Genomic DNA, 14,303 nt, shown 5'->3' with positions numbered 1-14,303 from the left:
CACTGTAGTTGTAGATAAAGACCCAGCATTTAGTTATTGAACTAGTTCTTTAAACACAACGCCAACCACACTGTAGTTGTAGATAAAGACCCAGCATTTAGTTATTGAACTAGTTCTTTAAACACAATGCCAACCACACTGTAGTTGTAGATACAGACCCAGCATTTAGTTATTGAACTAGTTCTTTAAACACAACGCCAACCACACTGTAGTTGTAGATAAAGACCCAGCATTTAGTTATTGAACTAGTTCTTTAAACACAACGCCAACCACACTGTAGTTGTGGATAAAGACCCAGCATTTAGTTATTGAACTAGTTCTTTAAACACAACGCCAACCACACTGTAGTTGTAGATAAAGACCCAGCATTTAGTTATTGAACTAGTTCTTTAAACACAATGCCAACCACACTGTAGTTGTAGATACAGACCCAGCATTTAGTTATTGAACTAGTTCTTTAAACACAACGCCAACCACACTGTAGTTGTAGATAAAGACCCAGCATTTAGTTATTGAACTAGTTCTTTAAACACAACGCCAACCACACTGTAGTTGTAGATAAAGACCCAGCATTTAGTTATTGAACTAGTTCTTTAAACACAACGCCAACCACACTGTAGTTGTAGATAAAGACCCAGCATTTAGTTATTGAACTAGTTTTTTAAACACAACGCCAACCACACTGTAGTTGTAGATACAGACCCAGCATTTAGTTATTGAACTAGTTCTTTAAACACAATGCCAACCACACTGTAGTTGTAGATACAGACCCAGCATTTAGTTATTGAACTAGTTCTTTAAACACAACGCCAACCACACTGTAGTTGTAGATAAAGACCCAGCATTTAGTTATTGAACTAGTTCTTTAAACACAATGCCAACCACACTGTAGTTGTAGATACAGACCCAGCATTTAGTTATTGAACTAGTTCTTTAAACACAATGCCAACCACACTGTAGTTGTAGATACAGACCCAGCATTTAGTTATTGAACTAGTTCTTTAAACACAATGCCAACCACACTGTAGTTGTAGATACAGACCCAGCATTTAGTTATTGAACTAGTTCTTTAAACACAATGCCAACCACACTGTAGTAGTAGATAAAGACCCAGCAGTGGGGTGCAGCATCCTGTCTGTACTATAAACTATGTACTAACCATTACTTATTGATAGTGTTACTTAGCCAATGAAATCACATGGGGGAGGGGCTGCTATGGGTAGGTCACTACCGTTGCTAAGGGAGGAGATACTTTATTGTTTCCAGGAAGTGGCACAGCCATCCCTGCTACATGAAACGCCTTGCAGGTTGTCACTATTAATCTATTATGAATGATTATGACGCCTTACACTTAATACCTAGAAATAATATATTCTCTATTTATTATCTACACATTGTCCACATGAATGAATGCTGTTTTTAAGTAAGAATGTGTGAATGATTGGATGTATGTATGGAAGTATTGTATAGACTCACTTTACAAGCACAGCTCTGTATATAAAATATGTGTTTATATTTGACTTATACCTGCACATACCTTTTGTTCAAGCTTAGGGGGGTGTTTTTAGTTTTTAGCTTATTCAAACCCTTTTTTCATCATGTGTTTTATTTGTTTTAATATAGCCCACCTTGTCTTTCTCTACCTACATGTTTGTTTGGGGAAATGCACATTGTGCCTAAATGGTCCTATGATCATATGTATGTCTCAATGGGTTTGCTTTTGAAATAAATAGATTTGACGTAAGAAACACTCTCCTACTTTGTCTTGTCTACGAGTCCTTTTCTCCCTTCTAACTTAAATGCAACCCATTTTTGAACCCTTACCAACAGACGTACCACCCCCCACCCCCCCACCCTCTCTCTCTAAAATTAGTACATTGCTCATCCCAGTTGCACTGCAGAGGTTGAGAAACCTTATCCATGAATGTAAACTATGTGCCTCACCGCTACCCTCACCCTTAACCCCACATGCACCTGCACCCCACCTCTCCCAACCCCACTTTCTCTCCTGTCTCTCGGGGAGGTCCCCTTCCCAAGCCCCCACCTCTGTTGCCCTCACCCCATTGGCCCAGAGGTGGTGTAATTTATCAGAAGGGTCCCTTTCTTTTGGACCCCCTCTACACTAATTGTCCAAGGGAGACCACCAACACACATACACTCTAGCCCTCCAGTGAGCAGAAACTGAAACCAGTGCTGACACATGACACGGTGTTCAGAAAGTATATATAGCTGTTTAATAGTTCTGCACAGCCTCTTTGACGAGAGCAATCCAAGCACTGCTGGCTGGTACCAGGTGTAAGTGAACCTCAGAGTGTGAAATTTGAGATTTTGGCTGACAAATGTAGTATCACCACCTCTTTTCCAGGCTGGATCTCAACCGGTTGTGATTGGAAGTCCCATAGGGTGGCGCACAATTGGCCCAGCGTCGTCCGGGTTTGGCCGGTATAGGCCGTCATTGTAAATAAGAATTTGTTCTTAACTGACTTGCCTAGTTTAATAAATAATACAAAAAATCCTGTTAAAATAAAGAAAATATTGTGGTCACATTCATTAACAGGATACTGCACTGTATAGTGCAAATAAATGTTTTCACACCTTAGGTCTAAAGTTGTGTCAAGTCTCTCTCTGTCTGTCATTCCTGCTAACTCTCTCTCTCTCTCCATCCCGCTATTCTCTCTCTCTCTCTCTCTCTCTCTCTCTCTCTCTCTCTCTCTCTCTCTCTCTCTCTCTCTCTCTCATCCCGCTATTGAATCTGGTTTCTGAGCTGGTCATGGGTGTACCTTAGCCACGCTCAAGGTCCTAAACGATATCATAACCTCCATCGATAAGAAACAATACTGTGCAGCCGTATTCATAGACCTCACCAAGGCTTTCAACTCAGGCAATCACCACATTCGTATCGGCAGACTCAACAGCCTTGGTCTCTCAAATGACTGCCTCGCCTGGTTCACCAACTACTTCTCAGACAGAGTTCAGTGTGTGAAATCAGAGGGCCTGTTGTCTGGACCTCTGGCAGTCTCTATGGGGGTGCCACAGGTTTCAATTCTCGGGTCGACTCTTTTCTCTGTATATATCAATGATGTTGCTCTTGCTGCTGGTGAGTCTCTGACCCACCTCTACGCAGACGATACCATTCTGTATACATCTGGCCCTTCTTTGGACACTGTGTTAACAAACCTCCAGACGAGCTTCAACGCCATACAACTCTCCTTCCGTGGCCTCCAACTGCTCTTAAATGCAAGCAAAACTAAATGCATGCTCTTCAACCGATCGCTATCAGCACCGGCCCGCCCGTCAAGCATCACTACACTGGACGGTTCTGACAAATAGCGAGGTGTTTGGTTAGACTGTAAACTCTCCTTCCATACTCACATTAAGCATCTCCAATCCAAAATGTAATCTAGAATTGGTTTCCTATTTTGCAACAAAGCATCCTTCACTCATGCTGCCAAACATACCCTCGTAAAACTGACTTTCCTACCGATCCTTGACTTTGGCGATGTCATTTACAAAATAGCCTCCAACACTCTACTCAGAAAATTGGATGTAGTCTATCTGTTTTGTCACCAAAGCCCCATATACTATCCACCACTGCGACCTGTGTGCTCTCGTTGGCTGGCCCTCACTTCATATTAGTTGCCAAACCCACTGGCTCCAGGTCATCTATAAGTCTTTGCTAGGTAAAGCCCCGCCTTATCTCAGCTCACTGGTCACCATAGCAGCAACTACGAGTAGCACGTGCTCCATCAGGTATATTTCACTGGTCACCCCCAAAGCCAATTCCTCCTTTGGCCGCCTTTCCTTCCAGTTCTCTGCTGCCAATAACTGTAACGAATTGCAAAAATGACTGAAGCTGGAGACTCATATCTCCCTCACTAACTTTAAGCATCAGCTGTCAGAGCAGCTCACAGATCACTGCACCTGTACATAGTACATCTGTAAATAGCCCACCCAACTACCTCATCCCCATACTGTTATTTCATTTTGTTGCTCCTTTGCACCCCAGTATCTCTAATTGCACATTCATCTTCTGCACATCTATCACTCCAGTGTTTAATTACTACATTGTAATTATTTCGCCACTATGGCCTATTTATTGCCTTACCTCCCTTATCTTACCTCAGTTGCACTCACTGTATATACACTTTTTTTCTGTTGTGTTAATGTCTGTATGTTTGTTTATTCCATGTGTAACTCTGTATTGTTGTTTGTGTCGCACTGCTTTGCTTTATCTTGGCCAGGTCTAGCCTACCTACTTAAATAAAGGTGAAATAAAAAATAAAAATACAATTAAATCCCTTGATCATCTCATGATGTCACTCCTTTAAAGAAAAAAAGAATCAGTCTGTAAATCGGTCTGTTACTGTTTTTTTTATAAACTTCGTGCAATACAGTGTTTTGAGTTTATCACACATTTAGATAAACCATAATAATTTTGTCTAGATATATCTATTCTCAACTACATAGCATTTATGTGGGCAATATGTATACTATCTGTGTGCAGTTTTGTCACATTATTATTTTTTTCTCTCAAATGAAATAAAAAAGAAGAAAGTAAAATCCAAAAGAATGTGGAAGCGTCAGGTGTTTTCATTTCCTTTCCCCAGTCTGTAATGTAGCGGGGTGTCCAATAGTGTCCATCCCAGTTCTGCCATCACACAATAAATGAGGTGCAGGAGACTGTTTACACGTGTATACATTCTCATCAACATAAACAGAAGGGGTCAAAAGGTCAAAGTTCAAGGGTCACGTGGGAAGCACAGTGAGAGTTTTTCGTTGGGGGTGGGGTTCGGATGTTCGTCTCCATGGCGATTCTGTCATGGGTCATGTGACAGAGGAGAAGACATGCCCAAAACAGCTAGGGCAGGGCAGGGCAGGGCAGGGGGGAGAGGCAGCGCACCCCATGAGAACTGGGGGGCGTAGCCTGAACCATACAGAGGATCAAAAACGCATCACCCTCCCCTCCCCTTCCCAAAATACACACATTGTTTTCATACCAGAGGTCCTAAAGAAAGTATTTATAGAGTTTGCAAATATAGGTATGCGTTAATTACAATGTACATGTTTCATTTCAAAAGTTCTCTGTAGTGTATTTTAACCTCCGTCCCCACATTTATTTCATTGACATTTTTCATTGTCAATTTCATTTTAATAATGGATGGATAGCATGTCTGTTGTGTCTGTTCTAAAGAATAATTTTGGGTCTCTCGCTTGTAGAAAATAATGAATAAATGTTTCTCTTCTTTTCTCCAGGTGACAAGTTTCACCTGTTTTCTCTGTACAAATATATCAGTTTCTCTTCTTCTCTCCTCAAGACAGAGGTTTCTGTTAATGCCCAGAAAACAAACATCTTCAACACGACTACAGCTACGACTACTGCTAACATTGATTAGAATGGAACTCAGACTAACATCGGCCCATAGAAAACAGACTCAGAATAACACTGAAGTTGCTCAGTTGCCTCAGTCACTCACTTATTGTAGCCTTCAGTTACAATATTGGAAGACAATGTACAGTATTCACACAACTTAACTGTGTGTTAGAACCAAGGGTAGAAAATCCAAATAGAGGTAAAAATAAATTAACTGAACTCCACCAAAGAACAAGTTGTAATAATAGTAATAATAATATATTATATATCATTATTATTATTAGATAATAATTAAATCATATAAATCATAATACACACTCATCTTCTCATACGTTGTAGACACTCATGCTTGACACCAATGACACAGTTACACAGCCCACTGATCATACCAGCGTGTCTGTGTTTAAGAAATTCACAGTAAACGTCGTCAGGATCCAAAATCAGAGTGAAAATTATACAAATCATATCATCATTCTAAAACGATAGCATTGCAAACAGAGCTAGCTCGTAATAACGCTAATAATAATCACAACAACAATTGATGTCAAATATGATCTTGTTAAATCAGAGTTAGTATTGCACTAAAGAAAATGGATTGTTTAAAATAGTAGCCCAAGGTTCATCGCGTTGGATCATTAACAAAATAAATCATTTCTAGTGCGTTCAAATAGTAAAATAGTTTTGTTGTTAAAGTTCATTATTGTTGTAATTATTACTTGTTTTCTTTTGTTTCTCAGTGAGTTACTGTAGACTAATTATAACAGTGAAAAAAATTATCTCTCATCTCCATTCCTTTATCTCAATACCCTTTAATACTCCTTTATCCCAATCCCCTCCTCTATATCTTTCTCTCTCTTCCTTCCCTGTCCCCCCCCCCTCCTCTCTACACGGGTGTTGTCTTCCTGTTGAGCGTATTGGAGTTGCTCTCTCTATCTCCCTTTAGCCTGTCCAACGTTCCCATCCCTCGTTCTCTCTCCACCGTGGACGAGGAGAAGGGTGGGGGCCCCGAGCCCACCGAGTTGCCCATGGGTGCGTTGGAGTTGGAGGAATTCTGGGACAGCGAGGGGTTGTGGGACTTCAGAGAGGGCAGTGTACCGCTCATCATCACACCCCCTCCTCCCCCGTCCTTGGGGAAGCAGTTGTGGAGCTGGTAGAGGGTGGCGCGGTCCACGGTGCCGTACATGGGGGGCAGGCCAGCCAGCTTGGGGTCGCGGGACAGAGTGTAGAGGGAGATGTCACCCCCCGCTAGGGTGGTGTGGGAGCGAGAGTGAGGGTTGGGCAGCGTGGCCACAGACATGGGCCCCTGGGAGAGCATGGCCGAGGGGGGCAGGCCAAAGTTCTTCCCCCCGCCTCCCCCCACTGGCGAGGGGTCTCGGGAGCGTGAGGGGTCAGTAGAGCGGGATGAGGAGCGGGAGCGACGGCGGAAGCGGTAGCTGGGTAGGCGGAGCATGGCGTGCGTGGTCCCCTTGAAGATGTCAGTGCGCGAGCGGCAGCGAAGCTCCTTGTTCTTTTCGATGTAGATGTTGACGGCCAGAACGCCCACCATCTCAGCCATGATGAAGGACAGGCCTCCGAAGTAGAAGGACCAGCCGTAGCTGTACTGCCACTTCTTGTCCTCGTCCTTCTTAGGGGAGATGTCTCCCAACGCTGCAGAGATGTACACGATCACACCGATGATGTTGCTCAGACCTGGTGGAGACAGGGGATAGATGAGGATATACAAACACATGCACACACACACAGACACAAATACACAAGGATATATATACACATACAGATGAGGATATATACACACATACACACAGACACACACTCTCTCTCTTTCTGTCATGTTATCCAGAACAGGAGAGCAAGAGGAAAAACATGACTTTACATCAACAGAACATAAACATATGTATACATACTAAGAGACCTAGAAAGACACATAAAGACACAGAAATAATCACAGACACAGACACACAGACAGGTCTGACAGGAGTTAGTTAGTGCACCTGCAGCCACAAAGAGAATGCCTGCTCCCAGGACGATGTTCCTCTTGTGCTTATAGAAGCGACTGAGACCGATACACACCCCTCCCATCAACAGCAGGATAGCACTGAGGATAGGGAAGATGTTGGAAGCCCTGACCATACCTACAGAGAGAGAGGGACAGAACAGTGACGGGACAGTGACGGGGAGAGCGAGGGGAAGTGAGCGAGAAGTAGAGAGAAGAAGAGAGAGAAGGGAAGTGGGTGATGAAGAGAGAGGGAGGGGAGAGAGAAGTAGAGAGAAGAAGAGAGAGGCAGGGGAAGTGAGCGAGAAGTAGAGAGAAGAAGAGACAGAAGAAGAGAGAGGGAGGGGAAGTGGGAGAGAAGTAGAGAGAAGAAGAGAGAGAAGAAGAGAGAGAGGGGGGAAGTGGGTGATAAAGAGAGAGAATAGAAAAGAGAAAAGGTCAAAGTAGCAGATAGAATCAGAGGGAGAGGATGAGAAATAAACAGCTGTATTCTGCTGTGAGCAAATTAATTACCATGTGGCCAAGCTAGTGAGAGTTTAATTGTATCAGCTCATTCCCAAGAGGCATCAACTCTGATGCCCCCCAGGACGGAACACACACACACACACACACACACACACACACACACACACACACACACACACACACACACACACACACACACACACACACACACACACACACACACACACACACACACACACACACACACACACACACACACACACACACACACACTCCCATCTAGGACATAGGCCAGAGGACAGAAATGCCAAAGTAAATGCCAGCCAAATGCCGAGGCTATATAGTGAACAGTACACAGTCTTCTCCTGCTGCATTGTGGGGCGGGCACACATAGTGCGGCATGGAACACCCACACAGGTGTGGCCTGGAGGAACACCCGTGAACTAGGGCAGCACATTATCCCTCAACTTCATACAAACACTAACATGTTTAATTCAAACACAGCCTATTTTCTACCAGTCTTCAGTAAAAGGCTTCTGTAAAAAGTGGTTTACAGTGGTGGATGAGTTACGGCTGTGCATCAGTTATGGGGAACTCCCGTCCTGGGGGTGGTGTCAGTGTGTGCAGGGTTTTGTTCCAGTCCTGCCCAACACACCTGATTCAAATTATTTTAATTTTAGACCACAAAAAATAGTCGAAGACTCCAGCCACCCAAATTATAGACTGTTCTCTTGCTACCGCACGGAAAGCGGTACCGGAGCACCAAGTCTAGGTCCAAAAGGCTCCTTATCAGCTTCGACCCCCAAGCCATAAGACTGCTGAACAATTCATCAAATGGCCACCAGGCTATTTACATTGACACCCATTTGTTTTTACACTGCTGCTACTCGCTGTTTATTATCTATGCATTGTCACATCACCCCAACCTACATGTACAAGTCACCTCTAACCTGTACCCCAGCACACTGATTCGGTACCGGTACCCCCTGTATATAGCCTCGTTATTGTTATTTTATTGTGAAACTTTTTATCATTTTTTACTTTAGTTTATTTGGTCAATATTTTCTTCACTCTTTCTTGAACTGCATTGCTGGTTAAGGGCTTGTTAGTAAGCATTTCACGGTAAGGCCTGTTGTACTCGGCTCATGTGACTAATAACACCTCCACCTCCTCAGGACCATCAGATGTTGACTTACGTAGAACATACTCAGGTCCATCATGGTCAAAGTCAGCATCCTCAGGGAAGTGGTTGATCTGAGAACACACTCCCCTCTTCACCCCTGAGAGAGAGAGAGAGGGAGGGGTGGGAGTTGGTGTTAGAACAGAATACTCTATTTCACACACACACATGCGCGAACACACTTTATAAATCAGCACATGCATCAGCTCCACTCCACAGAGATTAATCAGAAAAAGAAACAGCAGTTTATATTAGCATATAAAAAGAGAGCAAGAGAGAAAGAGGAAGAGAATAAGGCATGAAAGAGAGAAACTGCAGACTGGTTGTGCCTCAGGTTCTGTCCTGTCATTGTTCACCCTTCCCAGGTAGGTCTGAGGACAGAACAGTACGCATCCTCAACACAAAACATCCACACTCTCTGCCCTTAGGAACTGATTCTAGATCAGATGTCCTTGACCCGTTAAGGTCATGCAGTATCTCATTAGTATCACACTCACATACATGCATGATTTGTCATCAGGTGCTGGGTAGAAAAATACAAATTTAATGTAGAAAGGGTACCAGCATATATGTATGTATCGTTCTAATAAGAAAGGTTTTATTTAGAGTGAACCACAGCTACCAATATTCACTTAAAAATAGTAATTTTACTGTGGTCCTTTCTGAATAAGAGCATGCAGTAACTGAATGAACACACTAACTCACCCCCACACACACCCCAACACAGAGAGCCATCCATACAGGCAGACAGGCAGACAGGCAGACAGATAGCTACCCGCTGGGGTCTTGTGGCTCTATTGCAGACAGACAGATGGATGGACGGACGCACGGTGATGACAGCACACGACTGGTGCTGGCTGATGGATGGATTGTGAGAGAGTTGGTGTGATGGAATGATGAGACACAGACGGAGGAGGGAGAGAAGGACAGATGTGGGGTGAGCTTGTCTCTTTCTCATAGTTCTTTTATTTCCATGGTTGTAGTCTGTAAAGAAAGAGATGGGGGCACAGAGGAGGGTGTCAGCTAAACCCCCTGACAGATGCCATTTTGGCTCTAAACCAACCATTAGGTGGGAAAACCAGTGTCTAGGGAGCAACTACTCTACAGCTGTACTTACTACTCCTGAAATAGAGAAACAGCTGGATAGAGCCAAAATGACCTGAGTTTCACTCACTCCCATTCACTTACCTGGTAACTTTGTAAGAAAAGTACTGGAGGGTGACACTGACCTACATGGGCAGTAGAGGCTGCCTCTATGTACTGCCCCAAGGATCAGTGTTCTCTATTTGAACCAGCACCACAACAGCATTCAATGTAAAGCATCAACACTCATATCACTGCTGTTGAATGGTGGCTTGTCTGATGCCATGCACATAAAACTCTTGCTCTCCATTGGTTTCAGTTGAATATTGAATATTTGCAGCCCACAATGTGTTGTTAGGGGCCTTTGACTAAAAGCTAAGGGAGAGATTGTACTGACCTACTATCAAATCAAATCAAATGTTATTTGTCACATACACATGGTTAGCAGATGTAAATGCAAGTGTAGCGAAATGCTTGTGCTTCTAGTTCCAACAATGCAGTAATAACCAACAAGTAATCTAACTAACAATTCCAAAACTACTGTCTTATACACAGTGTAAGGGGATAAAGAATATGTACATAAGGATATATGAATGAGTGATGGTACAGAGCAGCATAGGCAAGATACAGTAGATGGTATCGAGTACAGTATATACATATGAGATGAGTATGTAAACAAAGTGGCATAGTTAAAGTGGCTGGTGATACATGTATTACATAAGGATGCAGTCGATGATATAGAGTACAGTATATACGTATGCATATGAGATGAATAATGTAGGGTAAGTAACATTATATAAGGTAGCATTGTTTAAAGTGGCTAGTGATATATTTACATAATTTCCCATCAATTCCCATTATTAAAGTGGCTGGAGTTGAGTCAGTTTGTTGGCAGCAGCCACTCAATGTTAGTGGTGGCTGTTTAACAGTCTGATGGCCTTGAGATAGAAGCTGTTTTTCAGTCTCTCGGTCCCAGCTTTGATGCACCTGTACTGACCTCGCCTTCTGGATGATAGCGGGGTGAACAGGCAGTGGCTCGGGTGGTTGATGTCCTTGATGATCTTTATGGCCTTCCTGTAACATCGGGTGGTGTAGGTGTCCTGGAGGGCAGGTAGTTTGCCCCCGGTGATGCGTTGTGCAGACCTCACTACCCTCTGGAGAGCCTTACGGTTGAGGGCGGAGCAGTTGCCGTACCAGGCGGTGACAGCCCGCCAGGATGCTCTCGATTGTGCATCTGTAGAACTTTGTGAGTGCTTTTGGTGACAAGCCGAATTTCTTCAGCCTCCTGAGGTTGAAGAGGCGCTGCTGCGCCTTCTTCACGATGCTGTCTGTGTGAGTGGACCAATTCAGTTTGTCTGTGATGTGTATGCCGAGGAACTTAAAACTTGCTACCCTCTCCACTACTGTTCCATCGATGTGGATAGGGGGGTGTTCCCTCTGCTGTTTCCTGAAGTCCACAATCATCTCCTTAGTTTTGTTGACGTTGAGTGTGAGGTTATTTTCCTGACACCACACTCCGAGAGCCCTCACCTCCTCCCTGTAGGCCGTCTCGTCGTTGTTGGTAATCAAGCCTACCACTGTTGTGTCGTCCGCAAACTTGATGATTGAGTTGGAGGCATGCGTGGCCACGCAGTCGTGGGTGAACAGGGAGTACAGGAGAGGGCTCAGAACGCACCCTTGTGGGGCCCCACTGTTGAGGATCAGCGGGGAGGAGATGTTGTTGCCTACCCTCACCACGTGGGGGCGGCCCGTCAGAAAGTCCAGTACCCAGTTGCACAGGGCGGGGTCGAGACCCAGGGTCTCGAGCTTGATGACGAGCTTGGAGGGTACTATGGTGTTGAATGCCGAGCTGTAGTCGATGAACAGCATTCTCACATAGGTATTCCTCTTGTCCAGGTGGGTTAGGGCAGTGTGCAGTGTGGTTGAGATTGCATCGTCTGTGGACCTATTTGGGCGGTAAGCAAATTGGAGTGGGTCTAGGGTGTCAGGTAGGGTGGAGGTGATATGGTCCTTGACTAGTCTCTCAAAGCACTTCATGATGACGGAAGTGAGTGCTACAGGGCGGTAGTCGTTTAGCTCAGTTACCTTAGCTTTCTTGGGAACAGGAACAATGGTGGCCCTCTTGAAGCATGTGGGAACAGCAGACTGGTATAGGGATTGATTGAATATGTCCGTAAACACACCGGCCAGCTGGTCTGCGCATGCTCTGAGGGCGTGGCTGGGGATGCCGTCTGGGCCTGCAGCCTTGCGAGGGTTAACACGTTTAAATGTCTTACTCACCTCGGCTGCAGTGAAGGAGAGGCCGCATGTTTTCATTGCAGGCCGTGTCAGTGGCACTGTATTGTCCTCAAAGCGGGCAAAAAAGTTATTTAGTCTGCGTGGGAGCAAGACATCCTGGTCCGTGACTGGGCTGGATTTCTTCCTGTAGTCCGTGATTGACTGTAGACCCTGCCACATGCCTCTTGTGTCTGAGCCGTTGAATTGAGATTATACTTTGTCTCTGTACTGACGCTTAGCTTGTTTGATAGCCTTGCGGAGGGAATAGCTGCACTGTTTGTATTCGGTCATGTTACCAGACACCTTGCCCTGATTAAAAGCAGTGGTTTGCGCTTTCAGTTTCATGCAAATGCTGCCATCAATCCACGGTTTCTGGTTAGGGAATGTTTTAATCGTTGCTATGGGAACGACATCTTCAACGCACGTTCTAATGAACTCGCACACCGAATCAGCGTATTCGTCAATATTGTTATTTGATGCAATACGAAACATATCCCAGTCCACGTGATGGAAGCAGTCTTGAAGTGTGGAGTCAGCTTGGTCGGACCAGCGTTGGACAGACCTCAGCGTGGGAGCTTCTTGTTTTAGTTTCTGTTTGTAGGCAGGGATCAACAAAATGGAGTCGTGGTCAGCTTTTCCGAAAGGGGGGGCGGGGCAGGGCCTTATATGCGTCGCAGAAGTTAGAGTAACAATGATCCAAGGTTTTTCCACCCCTGGTTGCGCAATAGATATGCTGATAAAATTTAGGGAGTCTTGTTTTCAGATTAGTCTTGTTAAAATCCCCAGCTACAATGAATGCAGCCTCCGGATAAATGGTTTCCAGTTTGCAAAGAGTTAAATAAAGTTCGTTCAGAGCCATCGATGTGTCTGCTTGGGGGGGGGGGGGGGGGTTATATACAGCTGTGATTATAATCGAAGAGAATTCTCTTGGTAGATAATGCGGTCTACATTTGATTGTGAGGAATTCTAAATCAGGTGAACAGAAGGATTTGAGTTCCTGTATGTTTCTTTCATCACACCATGTGTCGTTAGTCATAAGGCATACGCCCCCGCCCCTCTTCTTACCAGAAAGATGTTTGTTTCTGTCGGCGCGATGCGTGGAGAAACCCGTTGGCTGCACCGCCTCGGATAGCGTCTCTCCAGTGAGCCATGTTTCCGTGAAGCAAAGAACGTTACAGTCTCTGATGTCCCTCTGGAATGCTACCCTTGCTCGGATTTCATCAACCTTGTTGTCAAGAGACTGGACATTGGCAAGAAGAATGCTAGGGAGTGGTGCACGGTGTGCCCGTCCCCGGAGTCTGACCAGAAGACCGCCTCGTTTCCCTCTTTTTCGAAGTCGTTTTTTTTGGGGGTCGCTGCATGGGATCCATTCCGTTGTCCTGTTTGTAAGGCAGAACACAGGATCCGCGTAGCAAAAAACATATTCTTGGTCGTACTGATGGTGAGTTGACGCTGATCTTATATTCAGTAGTTCTTCTCGACTGTGTGTAATGAAACCTAAGATGACCTGGTGTACTAATGTAAGAAATAACACGTAAAAAAACAAAAAACTGCATAGTTTCCTAGGAACGCGAAGCGAGGCGGCCATCTCTGTCAGTGCCGGAAGATAGTAGGTTAAATAAAGGTACAAATAAATACAAATACAAATCTGGAATCGTCTCTACCTGCAGAATCAGATAATACCCCATCTATTCACTCCTTCGGCCCCTAACACAGCAAAGTGTGACATCCACCCGCGGGCTTAAATCTTTTAGAGCCAATATGTCCTCTGTTTCCATTGCACCTACACTTCACTGCATCACTGCACGGCTTCTTAAGCACCCATCTCGACTCAATACTCTACAGACATCAAGGTTACTTGACCTCTAAGCCATACCAAAGCACTGAAGGCTCCACTGCACCACAGAGAGAAAGAGAGAAGAGAGAGAAAGAGA

At 44.6% G+C, this 14,303-nt stretch overlaps 1 protein-coding gene across 2 annotated transcripts in view; it reads right to left on the bottom strand.

Annotated features, from left to right (window-relative positions):
- Positions 1-4,281: 4,281 nt before the first annotated feature.
- The window catches only part of cacng8b (calcium channel, voltage-dependent, gamma subunit 8b), a 74,252-nt gene continuing 64,230 nt past the window's right edge, over positions 4,282-14,303 (bottom strand). For both annotated transcript variants that reach the window (XM_046313333.1, XM_046313334.1), the window contains exons 4-6: positions 9,026-9,109; positions 7,363-7,503; positions 4,282-7,060 (exon numbers count right to left, since the gene is read on the bottom strand). In XM_046313333.1, coding sequence (XP_046169289.1) covers positions 6,255-7,060; positions 7,363-7,503; positions 9,026-9,109 — 1,031 coding nt within the window. In that variant the 3' untranslated portion in view covers positions 4,282-6,254. The remainder of the gene's footprint in view (positions 7,061-7,362; positions 7,504-9,025; positions 9,110-14,303) is intronic.

Source organism: Oncorhynchus gorbuscha, linkage group LG19, assembly GCF_021184085.1.
Source record: "Oncorhynchus gorbuscha isolate QuinsamMale2020 ecotype Even-year linkage group LG19, OgorEven_v1.0, whole genome shotgun sequence".
Taxonomy (NCBI): Eukaryota; Metazoa; Chordata; class Actinopteri; order Salmoniformes; family Salmonidae; genus Oncorhynchus; species Oncorhynchus gorbuscha.
This window is presented reverse-complemented; position numbering and strand designations above follow the sequence as displayed.